The 19,887-nt window shown below is 47.4% G+C and overlaps 1 protein-coding gene across 7 annotated transcripts in view; it reads right to left on the minus strand.

The window, feature by feature from the left end:
* Nucleotides 1–19,887, minus strand: part of ctbp2a (C-terminal binding protein 2a) — a 57,977-nt gene that overhangs the window by 22,169 nt on the left and 15,921 nt on the right. For 2 of the 7 annotated variants that reach the window (XM_052080817.1, XM_052080816.1), the window contains exons 1-2: nucleotides 15,672–18,126; nucleotides 126–280 (exon numbers count right to left, since the gene is read on the minus strand). In XM_052080817.1, the coding sequence (XP_051936777.1) occupies nucleotides 126–280; nucleotides 15,672–17,898 (2,382 nt within the window). In that variant the 5' untranslated portion in view covers nucleotides 17,899–18,126. Of the gene's footprint in view, nucleotides 1–125; nucleotides 281–7,906; nucleotides 8,389–13,157; nucleotides 13,333–15,671; nucleotides 18,151–19,887 lie in introns of those variants that run through there. The other 5 variants (XM_052080819.1, XM_052080820.1, XM_052080815.1 and 2 more) reach the window with 4 other exon arrangements.

The following is a 19,887-nucleotide window of genomic DNA, read 5'->3' on the forward strand; positions in this document are numbered from 1 at the left end:
TTTCATTTCTTTTTCAAGCAGAAAGGGTGGTCCTCGCTTTGTAGGCCTTTTTACTCGGTCCTCACTGTGCAGCAAGTGCAGGAATGTGTGTGTGTGTGTGTGTAAAAAGCAAAAAGGGACGCTACCTTTTCATGTATTTCCTGCGTGGACTGAGCGTCACAGAAGGCCACGGTGGCCAGGTCCTTGAGGATGGGCATCTCCACCGTGCAGTCGCGCCCATCCAGCAGCGCCACCAGGGGACGCGGGTGCATGGGCCCGTTCATGATCTGCGGCCGGATACCTGCGCAAAGGCAGACCGCTTGAATTATTCATCCGAGGCGCTCGCACGACACGCAGGAAGAGGAGGAGGAGGAGGAGGGGAAACGATAACGGGAAGTGTTTCCCTGCTCCAATCACACACACACACACACACACACACAAAGCGGTGTGACTGTATCAACTGGGTTACCCAGCAACAGGTCCTTTTCATCCCATGAGGTCACCACCTCAATCATCCAATCGGGTCAGTTCGTGTCTCTCACTCCAAAATAAATTTTTAAAAAGAAAGAAAAAAAAAAAAAAGAGGAGGAAAGGTGTTGGGTGTCCACACATTATTGGCTCGGCCCCGTTGCTTGTTGTCATGGTGATGGGCAGACTAATGATAGAAATGTGATTCCTTCTGATGGCGGGAATCTTTGGGGGGAGGGGTGAAATTTGCAACCGTGAAAGTCAAAAGTTTGGTTTGTCATTCAATAAATTGGCTCGGTATTTTACTCCTTCAAAGTAAGAGTAAATGGATGGGTGACTATCGACTACTTCCAAGAGATGCCGATACCAGCCCACAGATACTGAAGGCAAAACACACCTGACATCAAGTCCGTCTTCTTTGCCAGTCGTTGGGTTTGTTCAGAATGATCTGTCCTTGTGTTCAATGAAATTTGATGTATCGTGCGTACGACGGGGGGGATCGGTCGCGGGTACCGGTGAGTACTCGAGACTGACTTGAGTCAAGATGGTCTGAAAAACGGTGATATGAGGTGCTGTTCGAGGTCAGGTGTACGGCGGGATATTCCAATGTCATTTAATTGGTGTGAAAATGATTGTTTCGCGACAAATAATGCATTTTTTTTTATACTGGTAACGGGTCGCTGGGGTGCCGGAGCCTATCCCAGGTGGCCTATCTTCGGGTAGTAGGCGGGGGACACCCTGAACTGGTTGGCAGCCAATCGCAGGGCACACAGAGATGAACAAACATCCGGACTCACACTCACGCCTACGGACAATTTGGAGTGTTCAATCAGCCTGCCATGCATGTTTTTGGAATGTCGGATGGAAACCGGAGTACCCGGAGAAAACCCACGCGTGCAAACTCCACACAGGGAGGCTGGAGCCAGGATCAAACTCACGACCTCTGCACTGTGAGGTCGACACGCTAACACTACTGGACCACCGGGGGTGCTCACAACGAAATGCGGAAAAAAAATAAATGAATTTGATCAATTTTGGTTCCAAGTTCGCATCTAATTAAGTACGATTAAATACACAGAAAAAAGCAGGCCTAAGTAGACCAAAAAAAAAAAAAAAATCCGAAGCCTTCAATATTTTCTATTATGACAGAAAAGTATTTTAATTATGTTCCTTGTCGTCACGTCCCGTCTCATTTTGCTTCGTATTGCTTCGCTTTGCTGTCACCGCTCTCCTGTGTTGAATGACGTTTTTATAGCAGCCTTGTAACTCACTTTACAACTCGGATGACAAAGAGATTGAGTTTCCCTTTTTTTAAATGTTAGAACCGCGCAGCACTTCGAATAAAAGGTCGTCGACGGGACGGCGAATGACAGACGAACCTTGAGACGCGGCTCTGTTTGCGTTGTCGTTCACCGGAGCGACCGCACGCACGGTTAGCAAGACGCAAGAGTCTGGCGCGGAATGGAAAGAACCTTTCAGAAGTGTAACTGTCGATTCGTGGCGGCTGAAACGCTTTCCCCACCGGCGTTAATAAGGCGGAACGTGCCGACGCGGAAAACCCGCGGCGGAATCTGGAGATAATTAACTCTGGAGCGATGCTGTTAATGCGCGTTTTAATAGCGCGGGTATCGGAGTAATCCGCGTAAGAAGCTTGTTGGCTCGGCGCAGAACAAACAACAAACGCGGGAAAAGAAATGATGTGTGGAAACGACACTGGGATGTGGAAAAGCTCGGGATGGAAAACGGTGGTCAAAAACGAAAACCGCTGTCTTTTATATGGGCGGGTCTTGATAACACGAAGAACACAATGTACGTTGAAAGCCGTAAAAAAAAATCATTCCACTAATAAACATTCCCCTCAAACTTGATTTGCGCTTGGGTATTTTTATTACTCCCCCCCCCCCCCCGCTAGCATAAAAAAAAGAGCTCGAGTCGGGGCTGCGAGTTGAACATCCGCGCTAATTGTTAGCATGTAGCACACAAAAGATGTCAGATATCTTACAGTCGCGCCAAGTCGAGTCTCTAAATATTTCCGGCCGGCCGCTGCGAGCATTTCACGCCAACTCGCCACGTTTTGATTTCGGCGAAAGGCGTCCGCGTCGCTCATATCAAAATACGCTAAAGGGGCCGCCGATAATTTGACTAATTTGACTGCATTAAGGTTCCTGGATTTTCTCATGCTAGGCTAACCACCAGAATGTCTGACTGAAAAAAAATATACATTCATTCATTCATTCATTCATCCGAACCGCTTGATCCTCACTAGGGTCGCGGGGGGTGCTGGAGCCGATCCCAGCCGTCTCCGGGCAGTAGGCGGGGGACACCCTGAATCGGTTGCCAGCCAATCGCAGGGCACACAGAGACGAACAACCATTCGCACTCACACTCACACCTAGGGACAATTTAGAGTGTCCAATCAGCCTGCCACGCATGTTTTTGGAATGTGGGAGGAAACCGGAGCACCCGGAGAAAACCCACGCAGGCCCGGGGAGAACATGCAAACTCCACACAGGGAGGCCGGAGCTGGAATCGAACCCGGTACCTCTGCACTGTGAAGCCGACGTGCTAACCATATAAGCACAAATAGCGACGTCAAAGCAATCCGTGCTCGACAGTTGATATTTTTGGAGTCCTCCTGGGCGGCAAAAGCGCTCAAACGGCGCTTTGCATGACGGCAAGGATGGTCTCGAGTCACACGATGACACTTCCCTGTTGGTTTATTGGCCCTCCAAACCACCAAGCCAAACGAAACCGGAGCCCGACGTCTACGCCCCAATCGGACCCTCTGCGACGGAAAAAAACAAAACAAAATGTCTTGCTTTGAAGTAAACATTCGAAAGCACATGTAACAATGCGACTGAAGATGTTTTAAATTAGGCAGCGGGATCATTCGGGCTGGAAGTCTTTTTTTGGCTACAGTTGCAAAGTGCTTGTGCCAAAGCCCCATAAATGTACTCAAAGTGTTTTTTATCATTTCCCAACAGCCAGCCAGCCGTGTCTACAAGTGAGGCGCAAAAGCCCCGCGTTTAAACTCGCCGAATGTAAATAAGGCTTTATCTGACAGCAGGTCGCCCTCTTCGGTGGAGGTCTGCTGCGGGGATTTAATGTGCTGCTGCAAGCTTGAAGCCTTGATAGCGTCCTCCGGCCAACACTAATCACAAACTGAATGATTCTCCAGGAGCTATGAAAAGTTTTTTTTTTTTTTTTTTTTGCCAGCGCTGGCAAGCGAGACCTTGAAACCACAAATGGATTGCAGATGTTCTAATCTAAAAAGAAAAAAAAGGGGGGGGGGGGGGGGGTAAAAAAATAAACTTGTGAATGTTAATATGAGACGAAGATGGGGAGGGAGATAGAGAATTAGAAGGAGATGAATCGGTTCGGAGTGTACGAGCAAGGACATTTAGTTTGTTTTGGTTTGGATTGTTTTTTTCTTTTGGCCGAATCTAGCCGTCATGTCGGACATCTTCCCGCTGAGGTCAGCTAGAATGACAATCGTCACAAATGTACCCCAATTGGGGCACGCACGGGTAGCACGGAGCAGAAGCTATATTGAAGTGTTAGTCGATACTGAGAAACGATACTGGAGAGGATAACGTTTGATATCGTTAACGTGGCTTGATTTTATCCGTTCATTTTTTGGGTTTGGAACAGAACTCTGGAGATTTAAAAAAAAAAATGGATTGACTGTTTGCTTGGGAAGCACATGTCGCAATTGGTATTTAATCAAAGTCATCGGTCTTCTCACCGGATTCACTCGATGCTGCCTAACACTTTCATTCCGTTGCACAATATACAACAGCGGTCCCCAAGCTATCTTGCCCCACGGACCGATTTAATGTCAGACAATATTTTCAGGAGCCGGCCTTTAAGGTGTGGCGGATAAATGCAACAAAATAATACGATATGACCTGCGTGAAAACGGTGGTATTTTCCATACATAATAATAAACCCGAATCATGAAGACGAGGAACGTCCTATCTGGTTGCAACACTCTCTGGTCGCTATGGTCACATTTAATTTAAACGTGCCTTCAAAATAAGATACAAATACAAAGTGCATGAAAAATACAGTTGAGATCCATCCGTATTTTAAGGACTCCTGGTACTGTCGATTAAATGTAGCCTTCTTTTTCTTGAAAATCGGAGGCTCCTTTTCTGTCTCCTGGCTGGGCCAAAGAAACTTTCCAAAGACGTTTGATTTTTACTCATTTTGCTAGCTCCTGAGTGTCATTTTAGCGATAACCTATCACGTGACTGAGAAGCACGCCTTGACCTGCGTCAAGAGTGACATACTGCAGACGGATGTAACAGAGGATCCGGTCATTTTTCAAAATAAAACATCTTTCAGAATCCGAAATGAATAAAATGGGAGTAATGTAAGTTATTTATTCTATCTGTGTGGCCCGGTACCAAACGACCTACGGACCGGTATTGGTCCGCGGCCTGGGTGTTGGGGACCGTGGATATACAATGTTATCTTGAATCTCTAGTCATGGAACTCCGTGACAGATCACCTACGGAGGAGTGACTCACTTCGGGGACTCGTCTATGTCCCCGCTGTAATATTCTACTCAACGGCCAAGTCGCTTCCACTTGTCGAGGTTCAAACATCCCATCGCCGAGTGGAGTGGGAAAAGGTGCCAAAAGGCTCCCCGCCGCAGTCAGCGCAGCGCGACGCACGGCGCGGACGCCCCCCAACCCTACCCCACATCGGGCCCCTCCGTGGGCGGAACAATAAAAGTGCAAAAACAAAAGGAAGTGAGGAAGATTTTCCACGGCGCGATGATGTCAAGGCCACGGCGGCGGTCGTCGGGTTCACGGCGAGCGTTCGCAGGAAAACTTTTGCGCGCTTTGACCTCGAGCCAGGAGCGGCTCAGCGGGCTCGGGACCAACAGCTGGTTAAGGTTACCTAGCAACTCAAAAGCCGGGGGGGCCTCGGGGATGGAGAATGAGAGCGTGAGTAGGGCAGCGGGAGCTGGAGGTGCGGAGGAGGGTAGCGCCTGGAACACAGTTGGGGTTCTTTGTGGCAAGTGCAGCGATATTAAAGTCTTCCCAAACAAGGAGGCAAAACGACGTAAGCCCGGAAGCTTCGAGGACGCGGGCGGGCAAGAAGGATGCCGTTTTGATCAGCTCAGTAGGAAGTAAAGAAAAAGAAAGCTTGATTAGGCTGCTTTTGCATCTGCGAGGAAGGCATTTTAAAAGTTTGCCTGTGACACTCAGCAAAAAACAAACAAACAAACAAACTGAGCAAAAAAAAAAAACCCTTAGGCCACCACTCGCTCAGCAGTTTTCATGACTTTTTTTTTTACAGCAATCATGCTGACATGAAAATAGTAAATAGAAAGACAAAATCTATTTTCATGGGCCAACAAAGCCATTAAATTTTAGTGACAGTCGAGTGTGTCATTCTGCATGAATTAGAAAGTAGCCTGTTAGCTAACATTTTTTAATATGCATTTCACAGTCACTTTTTTACGTCGACAAACGAAAATGCTAATCTCCAATTTTTCTGCTTTTGTTGACGTCAACTGCTCGCGGAATCAAAAGTCCCCCGTTCCCGTTGATTGACGTCATGGTCCACCAAGCAGGAAGTAACCGACTAACAACAAATAAACAAAACGCATTCGACTCGAACCATTCCCCCTGTCACATCATCAAAAACGCTACTAATTTCATTGTCTGACGTCATTCTTCACTAACCATGACTTAGCCTAATAGCTAACAAACATGGATAACAAAAAGATGTCACTCTAACATTTTATAGCGTCAACCGCCCCCCCACTCCAATCCCTCGATAAAAAAATGGTACATCCCCGTTGTTGTATGTCATCCCCCACAAACTAGCAATTAGCATGCTAACCAAAAAAAAACAACAACTGGAAAACCCCAAATACATCACGCTTCGCAATGCTTGCTCCTTTTTTTTCTGGCTTTTAAAATCATGATAGAACCATTTTTCCCTGTGCTACAATCAAAAACTATTACATTGCTTCTTGTTTTAATGTCATCCTCCACTAAGAAAGAAGTAGCCTGCTAGCTTAAAAAAAAAAACAGATTACGGCCAACAAGATGCTCTCATTTTTTTGGGTGGTACTTTTATTCTGTTACAGGCACGCAGGGACCGTTGTGCTTTCCCAACAATCACAATTTTGGTGAACATTTTCTTTACACTGAACAGTCTCGCTCTAGTGACCCCCCCACCCCACCTCTTCCTCCCATGTGGCGATTAGCATTTCATATAGCGCCAGTGCGAATTCACAACTGGAGATTCAATTGCAGGGCTTCACAGATGCACCGGCAGCCCCCAAACCAATGTTACCCACACTGTTGTCCGGTCATTTCCACTGACGACAATACAAAACATTCACTTTTGTGCATACATACGAGCTACAATAGGGGGGCCTGTGTGTCCTGGCACTGTCTACTTTCTGGAGTGGCTTTTACGATCCCTTGGCATCGGGCAAGAAAAAAAAAAAAAAAAAGAGGAGGAGGAAGAGTGGGGTGGGGTGGGGGGATTTTTTTTTTGTTGGCAGACTTGCGCCCTCTGAGCCAACCCACTCCCTCCCCCGTCCCCCCCCGACCCAACCTCCCTTTGCCCCAGCTGGACCCTATCAGCGCCCCGTCTACACCAGCAGCCTATCTCGTCTTCTACTATGTGGACACACACAAAGACCTGGTTTGTCCATCCGCCCCCCCCCCACACCCCCAAACTTAATACAAGACTCAATGTGGGGAGGAAAACAAGCCTGGGGAAGGGTGGGGGTGGGGAGGGTGGGGATTGTGAAGGTGATATCAGTAACAAACAGGAATGGAGACCAACACTTTCACTTGTGAAGCAGCGAGATACGAAACCATCTGCCAGTATAGATGACGTGCGCACACACATGCGGGCGTGCGCAAACTGGTGTGACAAGCGGACACAATCTTGGAGGAACTGCAAAAAGAGCTTCACAGAAATATTTTGCACATAAATTGTCATTAGAAAACTTACAAACGTGTTCACCCCCCCCACCCCCGCCCCCCCATGGCCTCTGGGAGCATCCGAGCTAAAATAACAAATCGCACCGGTACGTAAAAAGAAGTGAGCCGCTAATTGCTGCTGTTTTTGCTCAATCCAAAGAGCGCCGGACTGATGTTCAACACACTTTTCCGCCAGGCTGACGCTCGTGAACACACACACACACACACACACACACACACATACTCAATTTGTCTCTGGCCTGCAGATGATGACACATGACAACCTTTACAATCACCATCAGCGCTGCCTCGCGCCCCCCCCCCAACCCCACCCCCTTCCGCGTTGCAGCAGTGCAGCCGCTCTCCAACGCACACGCATGACACACTTCATTGCAAACACATTCAGGAGGCTCATTAGACACCAACGCCTCCTTCGTCGGCTCGACTCGATTTGGAATTTTTATATCCGCACCAACACACAAGAGGCGTTTGCTCCTTGCCTGGGAAATGCTGTCGCCACATTCTTCCGATCAGGAGCTGCACATGGTCCACAAAATGTGTTGGGGAGGTGATGGGGGGGGGGAGTTAAAAAAAAAAAAAGAAGGAAAAAAAAAAGAAGTGGATGTTTTAAAGGATTCTCTCACGTCCTCCTCCTTGGTCACCTCACCCCCTGGAGCTCCATGTCTTTTATTTCCTTGAGGAAGGGAAAGGATGTAGAATGGATGTTGAATCAAAAATTTTAAAAAAGAAAAAAAAAACTCGGCACTCCTTTTAAATCTCCACTGAAAGTGAACCCAAAAACAACCCCCGCCCCCCCCAAAAAATAAAAAATAAGGAATGGATTTCTATTTATCTCGAGCCAACAGCGACGAGCGCTTCTCTACGCGCTCCTCTTCTTCTTCTTCTTCCTCCTCCTCCTCGTCGTCTCGTCCAGATCACTTGCACCTCCCTCTACTCGCAGCACTTCCACCCCCCCCCCCCCACCCCCCTGCTCTTGGAGACAGCAGGTTTTTGGTCTTTTCACTCAGACGTCAGGCAGCCTTTTGTTGCCATCCACAGAGAGGGAGAGAGGGAGAGGGAGAGGGAGAGGGGAATTGGGGGAGGAGGGGGTGCGGGTGGAATGGAAAAGCCCAAAATGAAAAAAAAAAAAAGGCAGAGAGGGGAGGAAAAAAATGCACGAGGAGGACGAGTCGCAGCGAGTGTCGCCTCCCCTTGTTCTCTTTTGCTCATTTTTTTTTTTTACATCCCCTCCCCTTTTTTATTAGTGGTGATGTGGCCTTCAGGGTCCTTTAAGAGCGCCAGATTCTTTTGTATCCGCTCACTCAAGCTGTTTTTCTCTGGTATCGCTCACATTTTATTTGTACACATTCCTCCAAATGTCATTTCAACCGGGAATTAAAGCTACTCGTCCACACATACAAGGTTATTATGTACAGTATAAATCTTCTTTTCACCGCTTCCGAATCCAAACATGATGTTCCTCCGACATCAATGCCAAGTGAAAAATCTCGCGCAATTGCAGGCTGTCAAGGGCTTACCAAAACAACAGGTGGCGCTATAACCCATATTCAGGACGTCATTGTGGCAGAAACTGATGCCCGAAGAAAGCTACTTCTAGTTTGACCCCTCTCACATACAAACTTATTAAAAACATACTTTTGAGGGCCAGTTTCCACGAATGAGTTTATCATTTTGAGTAAATGACATTCGCACAGTTCTCCTTATTAGAGGCGCAGTGTGTTCGCTTCAAGCTGTTGGCCACTCCCATCTGAGGTTTACTATTGAACTGACACATAAAACTAAAGAATTAAACAATATGTTTAAAGACCGAAATATTCAATAAAACCAGATCATTTCGTCTATGGCTAGCTTAGCGTTAGCATTTAATGCAAAAGGTCATACCGTGAATGGGCTGATAGAAATGAGACGAAATGTCATAAAATGTCTTGCTTTTAATTTTGCTGAATCCTAATCAGGAGGGATCATGTTGTGGCGAGTCTCTAAATTCAAACTTGGCTGGGGGGGTGACTGCTTATAAACCCGTGTTATAGTGGTGGCGCCAATGACGAAAACCAAACCAAATTAAATTATATTAATTTTAAAAAAAAACGACTTTAAATTTAGCCGACTTCTTTCAGCCAAGACGACACACGTACACAAAGAAGCAAACAACCGCATGACGGCAAAGACCTTCAAATCCTTCTGTCTTAAAGTCTTCCGTAAATAGGGATTACCGAGTGACAGATTAAAGCTGTTACTACCTCTACTACGCCACTATGATTGACAGCTTAATTGGATTTATCTAATGAAGGTTAATAAATTAGACCTCCAGGTTACAACTGTGAAGCCGTTCAGTCAATTAACGGGGAATTGAATACCCGCTCGGCAGCAGATTGATGTTCTATTGTCTGCGTTTCGACACCGGGTGTTATGAATTCAGCTTTCAGGCGACGGCTACTTTTATGACGGTTGGAGATTGATGGCCCTTACGAGTGTTTTCCAATGCAAACATTGACTGTCAATGACGCCTGCACGACCGCATTAGCATAGCTTAACGGTTTGAATTTATCCCCGGTACAAATAAAGATTCATTTGCCAATTTTTCGAAATTTGACCCGCAATCGCTCGTTCGCCGTATGAGGTTCAACCTCACCCAATGACGAGATCCCATTCCAGGTTGGCCAAATATTGAGCCTTTAACAAAGACATAAATTACGCCGTTTGTAGCTACCAAATAACAGTACCAAAAAAAAAAAAAAGCTCTTCGTACGACAAGCACTTCATACAAAGCGAACGCGACCATTTAAAGCGTTACAAGTCCAAAGCCGAGCTGTAGTTTAAAAAAAAAAAAAAAAAACAAGACCTCATTCATGACAAGAGGACCGCGAACAGAGAGAAAGGTCAACTGCATAATCCCACCCCTTAAAAGCCGTCATCCCCCATCCGCTCAAGGCAGCCCCCCCCCCCCTTGCTTTAACCCTCTCGCAACCAACACTTAAAGTACAAACACCGTTCTGTGCGACAGGACGAGAATACGTGAGTGGCGTTGAAAAAAAAAAAAAAGGAATGAAAGAGATTGCACAGCTGCAAGGGGGACGACAGATGTTCGTGTTGGAAGGTTTGGGGAGGGGTCGTTGTTGCCGCATAAATTCTCATTCTCTTATTCATTCCTTGTCTGTGTGACACCATCACTCTTGTCCCCCCCCCCTTTCCCATCAGCCTCGTGCATCACCTCGCAGCAAAAAAAGGACGCGAGGAAGCAAGTGAGCGAGTGTGGTTGAAGATACGATGGAGGAGGGAATGTGATGTCGATTGCACCCTCGTGTGAATCCAAAAATGTTGCGGAGTTTGAAGTGGGCATGAGTTGAGATGTGCACAGGAATTCTGGTGATGATTCACGTGAAGTTGTCCCCCCCCCCCCCCAATGAAATGCTTTCGACTTTCTGTAGTCAATTGCCATCGCGAAAATTGAAGCCACCGGCGGCCATCTTTCGATGCCACTCTAACTTGAGGATTTCTCATGGATCACACTTACCATGTATGTGGGAGTCACGCGTATAAACGGGCTATCCCGAATGTTTCAGAAACCGGGATTTGGACCACATCCTGAACATTGACTGCGTGCAAACGTAGTTTCTGTGTCTCAGCCCCCAGTTTGTCCTGCACCAAAATAAAAAGGGGGGGACCGTATACGAGGGTTCTTGTTTGAACACAAAAACCTGTGTATGAAACTGTAATTGGTGGAAATGTGGCTTTGGGAAGTCACTCATGTATGTTAAAACCATTTTGTGGTCTTTTTTTAGTTTGAGCGGATAGACATGAAAAGAAAAAAAAAGCACGTAAATGAATGAAAAGTGCCGAGTCGTGTATGACGTTTGTTTGGAAACATATTTCTCTCATTAACCCTTCCTCCACTGCCCACCGCAGACACACATATACACACACTGCAATGATTTGATGATGAAGAAAGAAGACCCTGGGATCAGGTTTTCCTAAAAGAAGACCAGCCAGAGCCAAAAGGAAAAGTGGAGCAATGCATGGATGCAAACCTCGCGCACTTTATCCTTTTCATTAGGCAAAGAGGAAATGATCCTGCCTGATATCAAGGGGAACAGCTGGTGGGGGGAAAAGGACCTCTGCGCCACTTGCCAGCATGCGCGCGCGCACACACACACACACACACACACACAAGCGGACATGCAAAAGCTGTCGAGAGCCAAAAGGGAGGTGCTGCCGTCTTCTGGTAACAATACTCTCAAAGTCCATGAAAAAATAAAATAAAATAGTCATCCAGCGGGCATAATTGAATCTAAAATGGTTCAATGATTTTGTTGTTTACGATGATACTAGTGCAGCGTGTTATACCGGAGACAAATTCCTTGTGTGTTCTACATACTTGGCCAATAAAGATGATTCTGATTCTGATTCTGAAGCATGTTTGTTGTGGCCTGTATTTCAACTAGCAGATTCCCCAAAGGAGGCTTTTGGACTCCAATTTAATATTCCAGCATGAGTATGGATCACATCTTCATTCAGGATTCCAACAGTTTTACGCCCACGTAAACCTTGAGCGCGTCTAAATTGTCAAACTCATTTATGTCGAAAGTTAGCAGATTTTTTTTTTTAAATGCCTCGGCGGCAACCAACTGAAGCAACATTGTACGTTCAATGGAGAAAAAAATTATTTCTCCATCAGACTAATGCTTCCATTCACTTCGGTCTGGATCAATTCAACAACTCTTACACGGCTGCTTTCAATTATTCACTGGCTCAAACTGACGTTTTAAAACGTGACGTGCGGCGGCTACAAATGGTCAAAAGGGTGTTGTTTTGGAAAAGCAGTCGAAATTTGTGGAGAATTCATTTTTAAATCGCGGGTATGAAAGCAATGTGTTCAGCCAGCTCTTCATTTTCTCGAGCATTTAGCCGCATTTGAGTCGTAGGTGAGCTGCATGACAGCTTGTCAGTCAATCACAAAAATAAAAAAAAAAACTAAACAAAATCCACACATTCACAGCAGCTATGGAAAATTTCGTCTTCCGCGGAGAGCATGCGAAGCAGCGATTTGAACCCCAAACCTCAGAACGGTGAGGCAGACGTGACTAAAACCGAATTTGTTGGGTTGAAAGTGACACATCACACACACAAACAAAACAAAGGTAAAATAAAAGTAATGCCTGCAAGTCTTTCAGAAAAAAAAAAACATTCAAGTCCGCCGTTTTTTTTTTTTTTCTTGCTGCGTTTCAAAATTTGTCTTGGCTACACTGTTGGCCCCGAGCTGAAAACATGCAAATATGATGCGTGCAGAGTCGACCATCCTCTCCGGTCAAACGGAAGTAAATATTTATCCCCGTTATGTTTGGGACAAATAAGCGGCCGACAAACAATGCAAATGCAAAAATGACGATGTACGCGGATTCAGGCCAAGGCTTGTCCAAATCTCTCTCTCTCTACATAGCGAGTCCAAGGTTGACCGACAGCTGTCACCGCCTCCTTTCCTCCCCCCTGCCTGCGACCGTCAATCATCAGTCAGTGGCAGGACAATATCTGTCACCCCGCCCTCACCGCCCTCCCCCACCTCCGTTGCCTAATCCCTCACTCAGCTCCACAACTGCCCGCAGCTTTGACCCGCTCTGCCGGTTAATACATAATCTGCCATCTCCAGAACGAATATGCGCATGCCCCCCCCCCCACCCCCTTCGTCACGCTACGGGAAATCACGGCTAGTGTGTCACGCAGAGCGGGACTGACCTGCGTTGGCAGCGAACTGCCGAGCCTGACGAGACGCGGCGCAGCTCTGCGGTGTGGAAGTAAAAGTAGTGGAAATTCTACTGTGGCAAATATGGCCAGCATGCCCGTGTGGTGGTGGTGAGAGGAGGAGGGGGGGTGGAAGCAACTGCGGGTTAGTCATACGGAGGCGGGGTCTTGCTCAAGGGTATGCAACACAGCATCAGATACCGGGACGGCTTATCAAAGTTATGCACATTGTGATGCTGTGTTGTGTTTGGTAAAGAGGTTAGTCAGTACTCGTGGTGAACTCCCCTTTTACACTCGGATGGCAATTAGGAAAAAAAAAGTTTTGTTTTGTCTTCCTAATAGTTACCGTTTTATTTGTATGACTGGAGAGAAGCGTTAAAAGTTGACTTCAAACATTTCCGAGGCCTGCCCGAATAATAGAAAAAAAAATGGAGTGCCCCCTTCCTAACCTGATTCGTAGTTGCCTATATTAACAAAAGAAAAATGCTCCCTAACGTCCAATAACAACCATCAAGCTAACGTTAACCTTAAAAATACAAAGCTCGTCTCTCCCCCAAGTTTTATCACTGCAACATATTTCCTTGACACTTTACTATTGATATAGGGCTTTTTGCACAGACACAACAACAACAAAGAACATTCTGCAAAGTGGGGGAAGGATGTGAATTTGTGAACAGGGATTGCGGGATTACTGCATTACTATTTACCGTATTTTCCGCAATATGGCACACCTAAAAGCATTCAATTTTCTCAAACTCCGACAGTGCGCCTTATAATCCGATGCGCCTTACGTATGCATCAATATTCTGATGTTTTGGTTGCAGTATTTTAAATATTCTGTAAAGCGCTTTGTTACAGCTGCAGCGGTTGTGAAAGAGCTAACTAAAGCTGTATTGTATTGTTCCCTTTAGCGCAGCTCCATCTAGTGGATGCATAATGCAACCACTATTGCAGCTTCAATTCTATGCGCCTTATAATGTGGTGCGCCCTATATATGAAAACAGTTTGAAAATAGGCCATTCATCAAAGGTACACCTTATACTCCGAAGTGCCTTTCTCGTATGGAAAATACAGTACTTGTACGGTTCTTCTGGGGGGAAAAAAAATTCTTTGACCTTAGAGATTCCACTGTATGTGTAAAAATAAAATACATGACAATAACATGACAAAATAATAGTTTCTCCTTGATAAACTCAGCAATCTTTCATTAAAAAAAAAAAACACACAATCACCAACTAACCAAGACTTTAACCAAATCCAAATATGCCCAAATCCAATTTCGCGAATGCCCACCAACGCACAAAATGACCACGCAACAACAAATGTCTTCCCCGCAGGCAAACAAGTGATTCTTTGCCGATTGCAATGTACCCATGCGACATTCCGTGCAAATGACACCAGCGTTTCATTGAAGGAGAGGCCCAAAGGGTCTCTTAATACTCTCTCTCTTTTACACTTCATAATTGCAAAGACAATAAGAAGTGCTTCATTACGAAATCTGTTGCAGTGCCTCACTGTCAAGCCCCTAGCTGTGTGCAGAACAGACTCTGACAGAAGAGGACAGACTGGCAGTATTTGTGGATTAGCGCAACAGTGGAAAACGCAGGATCTGAGAGGATTAAATCTGCGCTCCGTCTTGTCACTGTGGCGTGCGGAGCCCAAATGACACCGTCACACGTCGGCCATCAGCGCTGTGACTTGATTTTATCGGCGCGGTGATGCTGCGAGACCAGGTCGTTAGCATTTGTGGCTAAACTATTCCCTGATGTCGCCACCCAAATGAGCAAACGGGATATGAAGAAGTCTGATGCACAAGCGCAAGAACGAGACAGTACCGATATCGCTATGTGGGATGCATGTCAGTGTGCACCGTGTTGGGCTACTGTAGGTAGATTGGTTAGCCTTAAAGCCTTTTCCAGGCTATTCTGCAGCACCCTCATTATCATAATGGAATAAGACATGCATGTTTACAAAAGAATGAGCTTGGGGGCGATGGAGAGACTTACTGCATTTAACAGTGATACTACATCTGCCATTGTGCAATGTCCTCATCGCCACAGCAGATTATGGTTGTATAAAAGCAGTCTGTGCCGCCGTTTGGTTCAATGATTGACAATGTTGCACACTAATGAGAGTGAAATGAGAAATAAATCCTGGCGAGGAGACTGGCCAACGACTGCAGACCATAACAAATGCAAATTAAGAAAGCAATGCCTCAAAGTCCCAATGAATTAAAGATAGCGCCCAACGTACTGGGCTGCAACTGCACACACGAACGGAGGTGGTCCTACGAGGTAAATGAAAGTCTGACAAGCGCCTTTTGCCAAACTAGCCAGACATGTAGAAAAAATAGACGAGGGAATAGACTGAAAGGATTTCTTCTAGGACGGGCACAAATCCAGTGAAACCTTCTTTATGCAGTAAGATGAAGGCAGTCAAGTATACCGCAACGAACTCCGAGCAGGATCAAAACAAATAACAGTTGTTCAAGAGTAAATACACATTTACTTGTGTCGGGAGATGCCATAGTGGACACGATGACTGGTGGACCGGTGCGGCGACTTAGCTTCTGGTTAGCAACCATGGCGCCTTGTCCTTGAACGGAGCCTCCCACAGGAACCAGGGCATTGTCTGCTGCTGGTCCTCCCCCCTTCCGTATGAGCTGGGCATTCGGGTGAGGGCTGTGCATGGGCGACAACGGCAATAAGCTCCGGTCCCTCTTCATTAGCTCCATGGGTACCGTGTAATTGGTGGAATACGCTTTAGGTAACTGGTGTGGCGCTTGAGGTAAAGTTGGCATGGAGACGGGCATGTGCTGGGGCATTCCTGGCATGGGGTGGATGGAACCAGCTATAGCAGGCATTGATCCGGTCATCTGTTGCGACATGATCTGCATACCCTGCACGGGCAACCCTTGCATGTTCATCCCAGATGAATATGAAGACATGGGTCTTGACTGAACGGGCATCATGGCGCCGACATATGGCCCCGGGGAACGCGGTGCTTGGCCTGGGTAACCTCCAGAGGCTTCTAAGAGCTGCTGAGAGGGTGCACTGCTGGGCCTTCTGCCTACTACCTCTCCAATCCTTGGCGAAATAGTCTGCATGGCCCCAGGTGTCGGCGGGGGGATCAGGTGAGGGTCGACATTCAAAGCCTGTGGAGGATGTAGAGGTTGGTGGTGGTGCTGCTGGTTATAGACGTCCGAGCGATGGCTAAAACTATTAGAACGCCCCCGCATGGGTGTCTGAGGCTGAGAGGGGACCGGCGGCGCCTCAGTGGGTCGCTTGCAGTTGTGGACCACTCGAGAAAGTACCCGTGCCTGCCCGAGATTGGGCGCTACAGTGCGTACATCGTTATCCTCCATGACAGCCAGCATGCTCGTGGAGTCAAATCCCTGCTGAATGAGCGAGGAAATTGTGCTCTCAGAGATGCCCTCGTTTCGCAACAAAGCAAGAAATTCTGGATCGGCTGCCCTCTTGGGATCCACGGGTAAAGGTGTCTGCGGGGCCGTAGGTGGAGGGGCGGGAAGGGGAACGGGAGGTTGAGCAGTCGGAGGGGCCGAAGTCGGCGCTGCCTGTATCGGGGCGGGCGCAACTGGGAGAACTGTGGCGGTCTGCAAGGGGGCGGGCGAAGCGGGAGGAAGCGGAGCCGCCACAGGGAGTTTAGGGTCGGCGATGGTTACGGTGTTGGGAGGCGGCAAAGGCGGTTGCAGATGCTGTTGCAGCTGCTCCTGCTGAAGTTGCTGCTGCTGCTGCTGAAACTGCTGTTGCTGTAATTGTTGCTGTTGGAGTTGCTGCTGTTGCAGTTGCTGCTGCTGGAGTTGCTGCTGCTGCAACTGCTGCTGTTGAAGATGCTGCTGCTGCAGTTGCTGCTGCTGTATTTGCTGTTGCTGCTGGAGTGTATAGGGCGAGGCGGTCTCCTGCCTCATCATCATACCTTGACTGGAAGGATCCACCACTAGGCAAGTAGCAGCCTGCTGCTGCTGCGGATCCAACGGGCGACCATTAACATCGGTATAGACGGACTGACCGGCCAGAGGTGGTGGCTCATTTGCGTACCGAGGAGATGCGTGTTCCACGCTGTAGTGAGCAGGAGATGTATCCCGAGAGGGTCTGCGCTGACTATCAGACATCATCTTGGGAACGCCGGGCTCCCTGTAAGCCCGATTCACATCGTGAGTCGGAGTCGTCGGAAGAGGAGGTAAATTGGACGGGGGCGCCTGAGGTCCTCCTCTCCCGCCCTGAGCTTGATCCCACCCAACACGAGCCACGGGTGCCAAGCCAAAATGAGAACCAGACCTACTGAGCGGATGAGGGTGAGGTGGTGGAGCCTGGTGCTCGGCCCGGTAAAAGGCTTCAGGTGCACGAGGAGTCATGCCCGGATCGGGAGGGTAGTAATCTTGATGTGGGATGGATCCTCTGTGAGCCATGGCTGCTCGTTCGTAGTGGTTCAGGTCTGGCACAGAGCCCTTCCTCAGACCCCCTGGGTAAATCTGTCCGTAGTCTTGGTAGGAATACGTATCCCGCTTCAAATCCAGGTCAGGAGGACGCACCCCTGCAGAGGGTTCATACCACCCTCCTCCCCCCTCTCCGTATGACAAAGAGCTCCGCCGGCCAGCTACTCTTGCCTGCTGCTCGTAGACACTCTCAGCCCCGTCCCACTGACTCTCATTCCCCCCCAAAGTGTCCCAACTGTGGGATCGACCGAGACTTAACTGTTTGTTGGTGACAAGCATTTGAGAAAAATGTGGAAAAACAAAACAAGTACTGTACCACACACAAAAAAAAGTACTCCACTTGTGTCGTTAAAGTCTTGGTATTAGCACCCAAAGATGAACCAGAAAGAGGTAGTTACAGAACCAGCCGACAAGAAGACCAAGCAGAGTTTGGCGATTTCACCTGATATCCGGTCGTAATACTGTATGTCCGTGCTTTCAGGTGGCTCCCCCTCCAGCTGATAGCCCTTGAATAATTAATCTCCGGTTATGCTGGTTTGGAAAGAGGACACCGCACATAAACACACCACGAACCACACAAAGGCTGTACACAAACTAGGCAAATCTACGCTGAGACAGGCTGCACGATTGAGCCACCAAATGTCGATTTAGAAAGAAAAAAAAGAAAGACAAGGAGGGGCTAGGGTGGGTTCGATGTAGGGATGGGTTTGTACTAATCCAATAGGATTTATCTCTCCCTTCTTTGGTACATTTTACTCGCCCCGCCGATTGCTACCAGGGATTACAACCAAATAAAGCCTCTTTAATTCCACTTCGTAGTGACGTCATGTGAACCACAAATGAGTGTACCCGGTGACGGCGATGGCAACCAATTGGGCCGATGACCCAGAGTCCGCCCGCCTCAGGGACCCCTCAGGCACCTCTGAAGTCTCACCTACCTGATGGTGATGATGTGTCGCCAACAGGTTTTTGCCGTCCGTATTCCCAGCAGAGGGCGGGCGCTGACTCGCGCCGTTATGGAATGAAATACGCTTCCCTCCGCTAAGTCCCATGCGCTGTCAGTAAATGTCAAATCCACTCTGATTGGACACTAATCCTCCAGGCCTCGCGCTAGCTGCAGAGTCGCCACGCAACTGCTGCCCGCCCGGTCCGGAACCAACCTCGGTGTCTCTGTAGCTCGAGTTCACTGCCCTACTCAGAGTTATTTAGGGCTTGCTTATGCATAAGAAATGGGTTACATGGTCGAATCAATTTGACAAAAGGCCCGGGTAAACCCGTAATTTATCACTGCTCATTGATACATTTGTATATACTGTACGTGCTCTGAAATTGTATTTTGTTCATCTTTTACACTTTGAATAGTTCTACAATCTGCAAACAAAACAAAACAAAAAAGGCAGTGTATGCGGGGTGGGTGGGGGTCTGCGCTTTGGTGTTGTAGCCGCTAATCCAACGCACCAATAACCTTTGGCTTCTAAAACAAAAGGTTACATTTGAAACATGCCACCGCGGAAAGAGCTTTTGTCCACCACGATTTGGTGGCACTTGTCCAATTCATGGCATTATATGGTATCGTGGACGGATCATGCATTTTTTTGTTTTTGTTTAACAGTTCTGAATATTTGAGTGTCAAAGCTTACCTTGAGGGCAGCTAAAAGCCGACACTTTTCATTTCATTGAGCAGACAAATAAATTAATCGAAGTTGTGTTGTTCTACAGTCGAATGTTCATGAATTCTGTCGAGACCTATCAATAGTGTAATCACGTTTATTCAATACATTTTTTTTCTGAAAACTCTGCATTTAATTAGAAAATTTTCAAGATCTCCTCATTTTTCCAGCCGTGGTCAAACCCTCGACCTTGGCGCGCTGTGCAAGAAGGAATAGAAATTTCTTCAAACCAATGAATACAATTGTCTCCTGTGCTGTAATGGAACCAAAACATGCTCCGAATGTTAAAAATCTCATTTGATTTATGTCGCGGTGAGGTGCAGGCGTCCCCAAGTGGAAATGGGATTACAGTAGGAGTGTTCACCGCGGAGAATAATGCTGTCAACTCGATTGCAAGACGCACTTCACAAACATTAAGTGCACGGCTGCCTTGTACGCGAGACCTGTGATCTCGTACTTGTCTTTGACAGCATCACGATCAAGGATATAAAATTGGTGATTGAAGCTAGTGGCAATCACCAACTTGAAGTAACATTATTCCAGCCATCTATTATCGGAACCGCTTTATACTCGGGTGGGTCGCGGGTGTGCTGGAGCC

This window comes from Hippocampus zosterae, chromosome 11, assembly GCF_025434085.1.
Source record: "Hippocampus zosterae strain Florida chromosome 11, ASM2543408v3, whole genome shotgun sequence".
NCBI classification, from domain to species: Eukaryota; Metazoa; Chordata; class Actinopteri; order Syngnathiformes; family Syngnathidae; genus Hippocampus; species Hippocampus zosterae.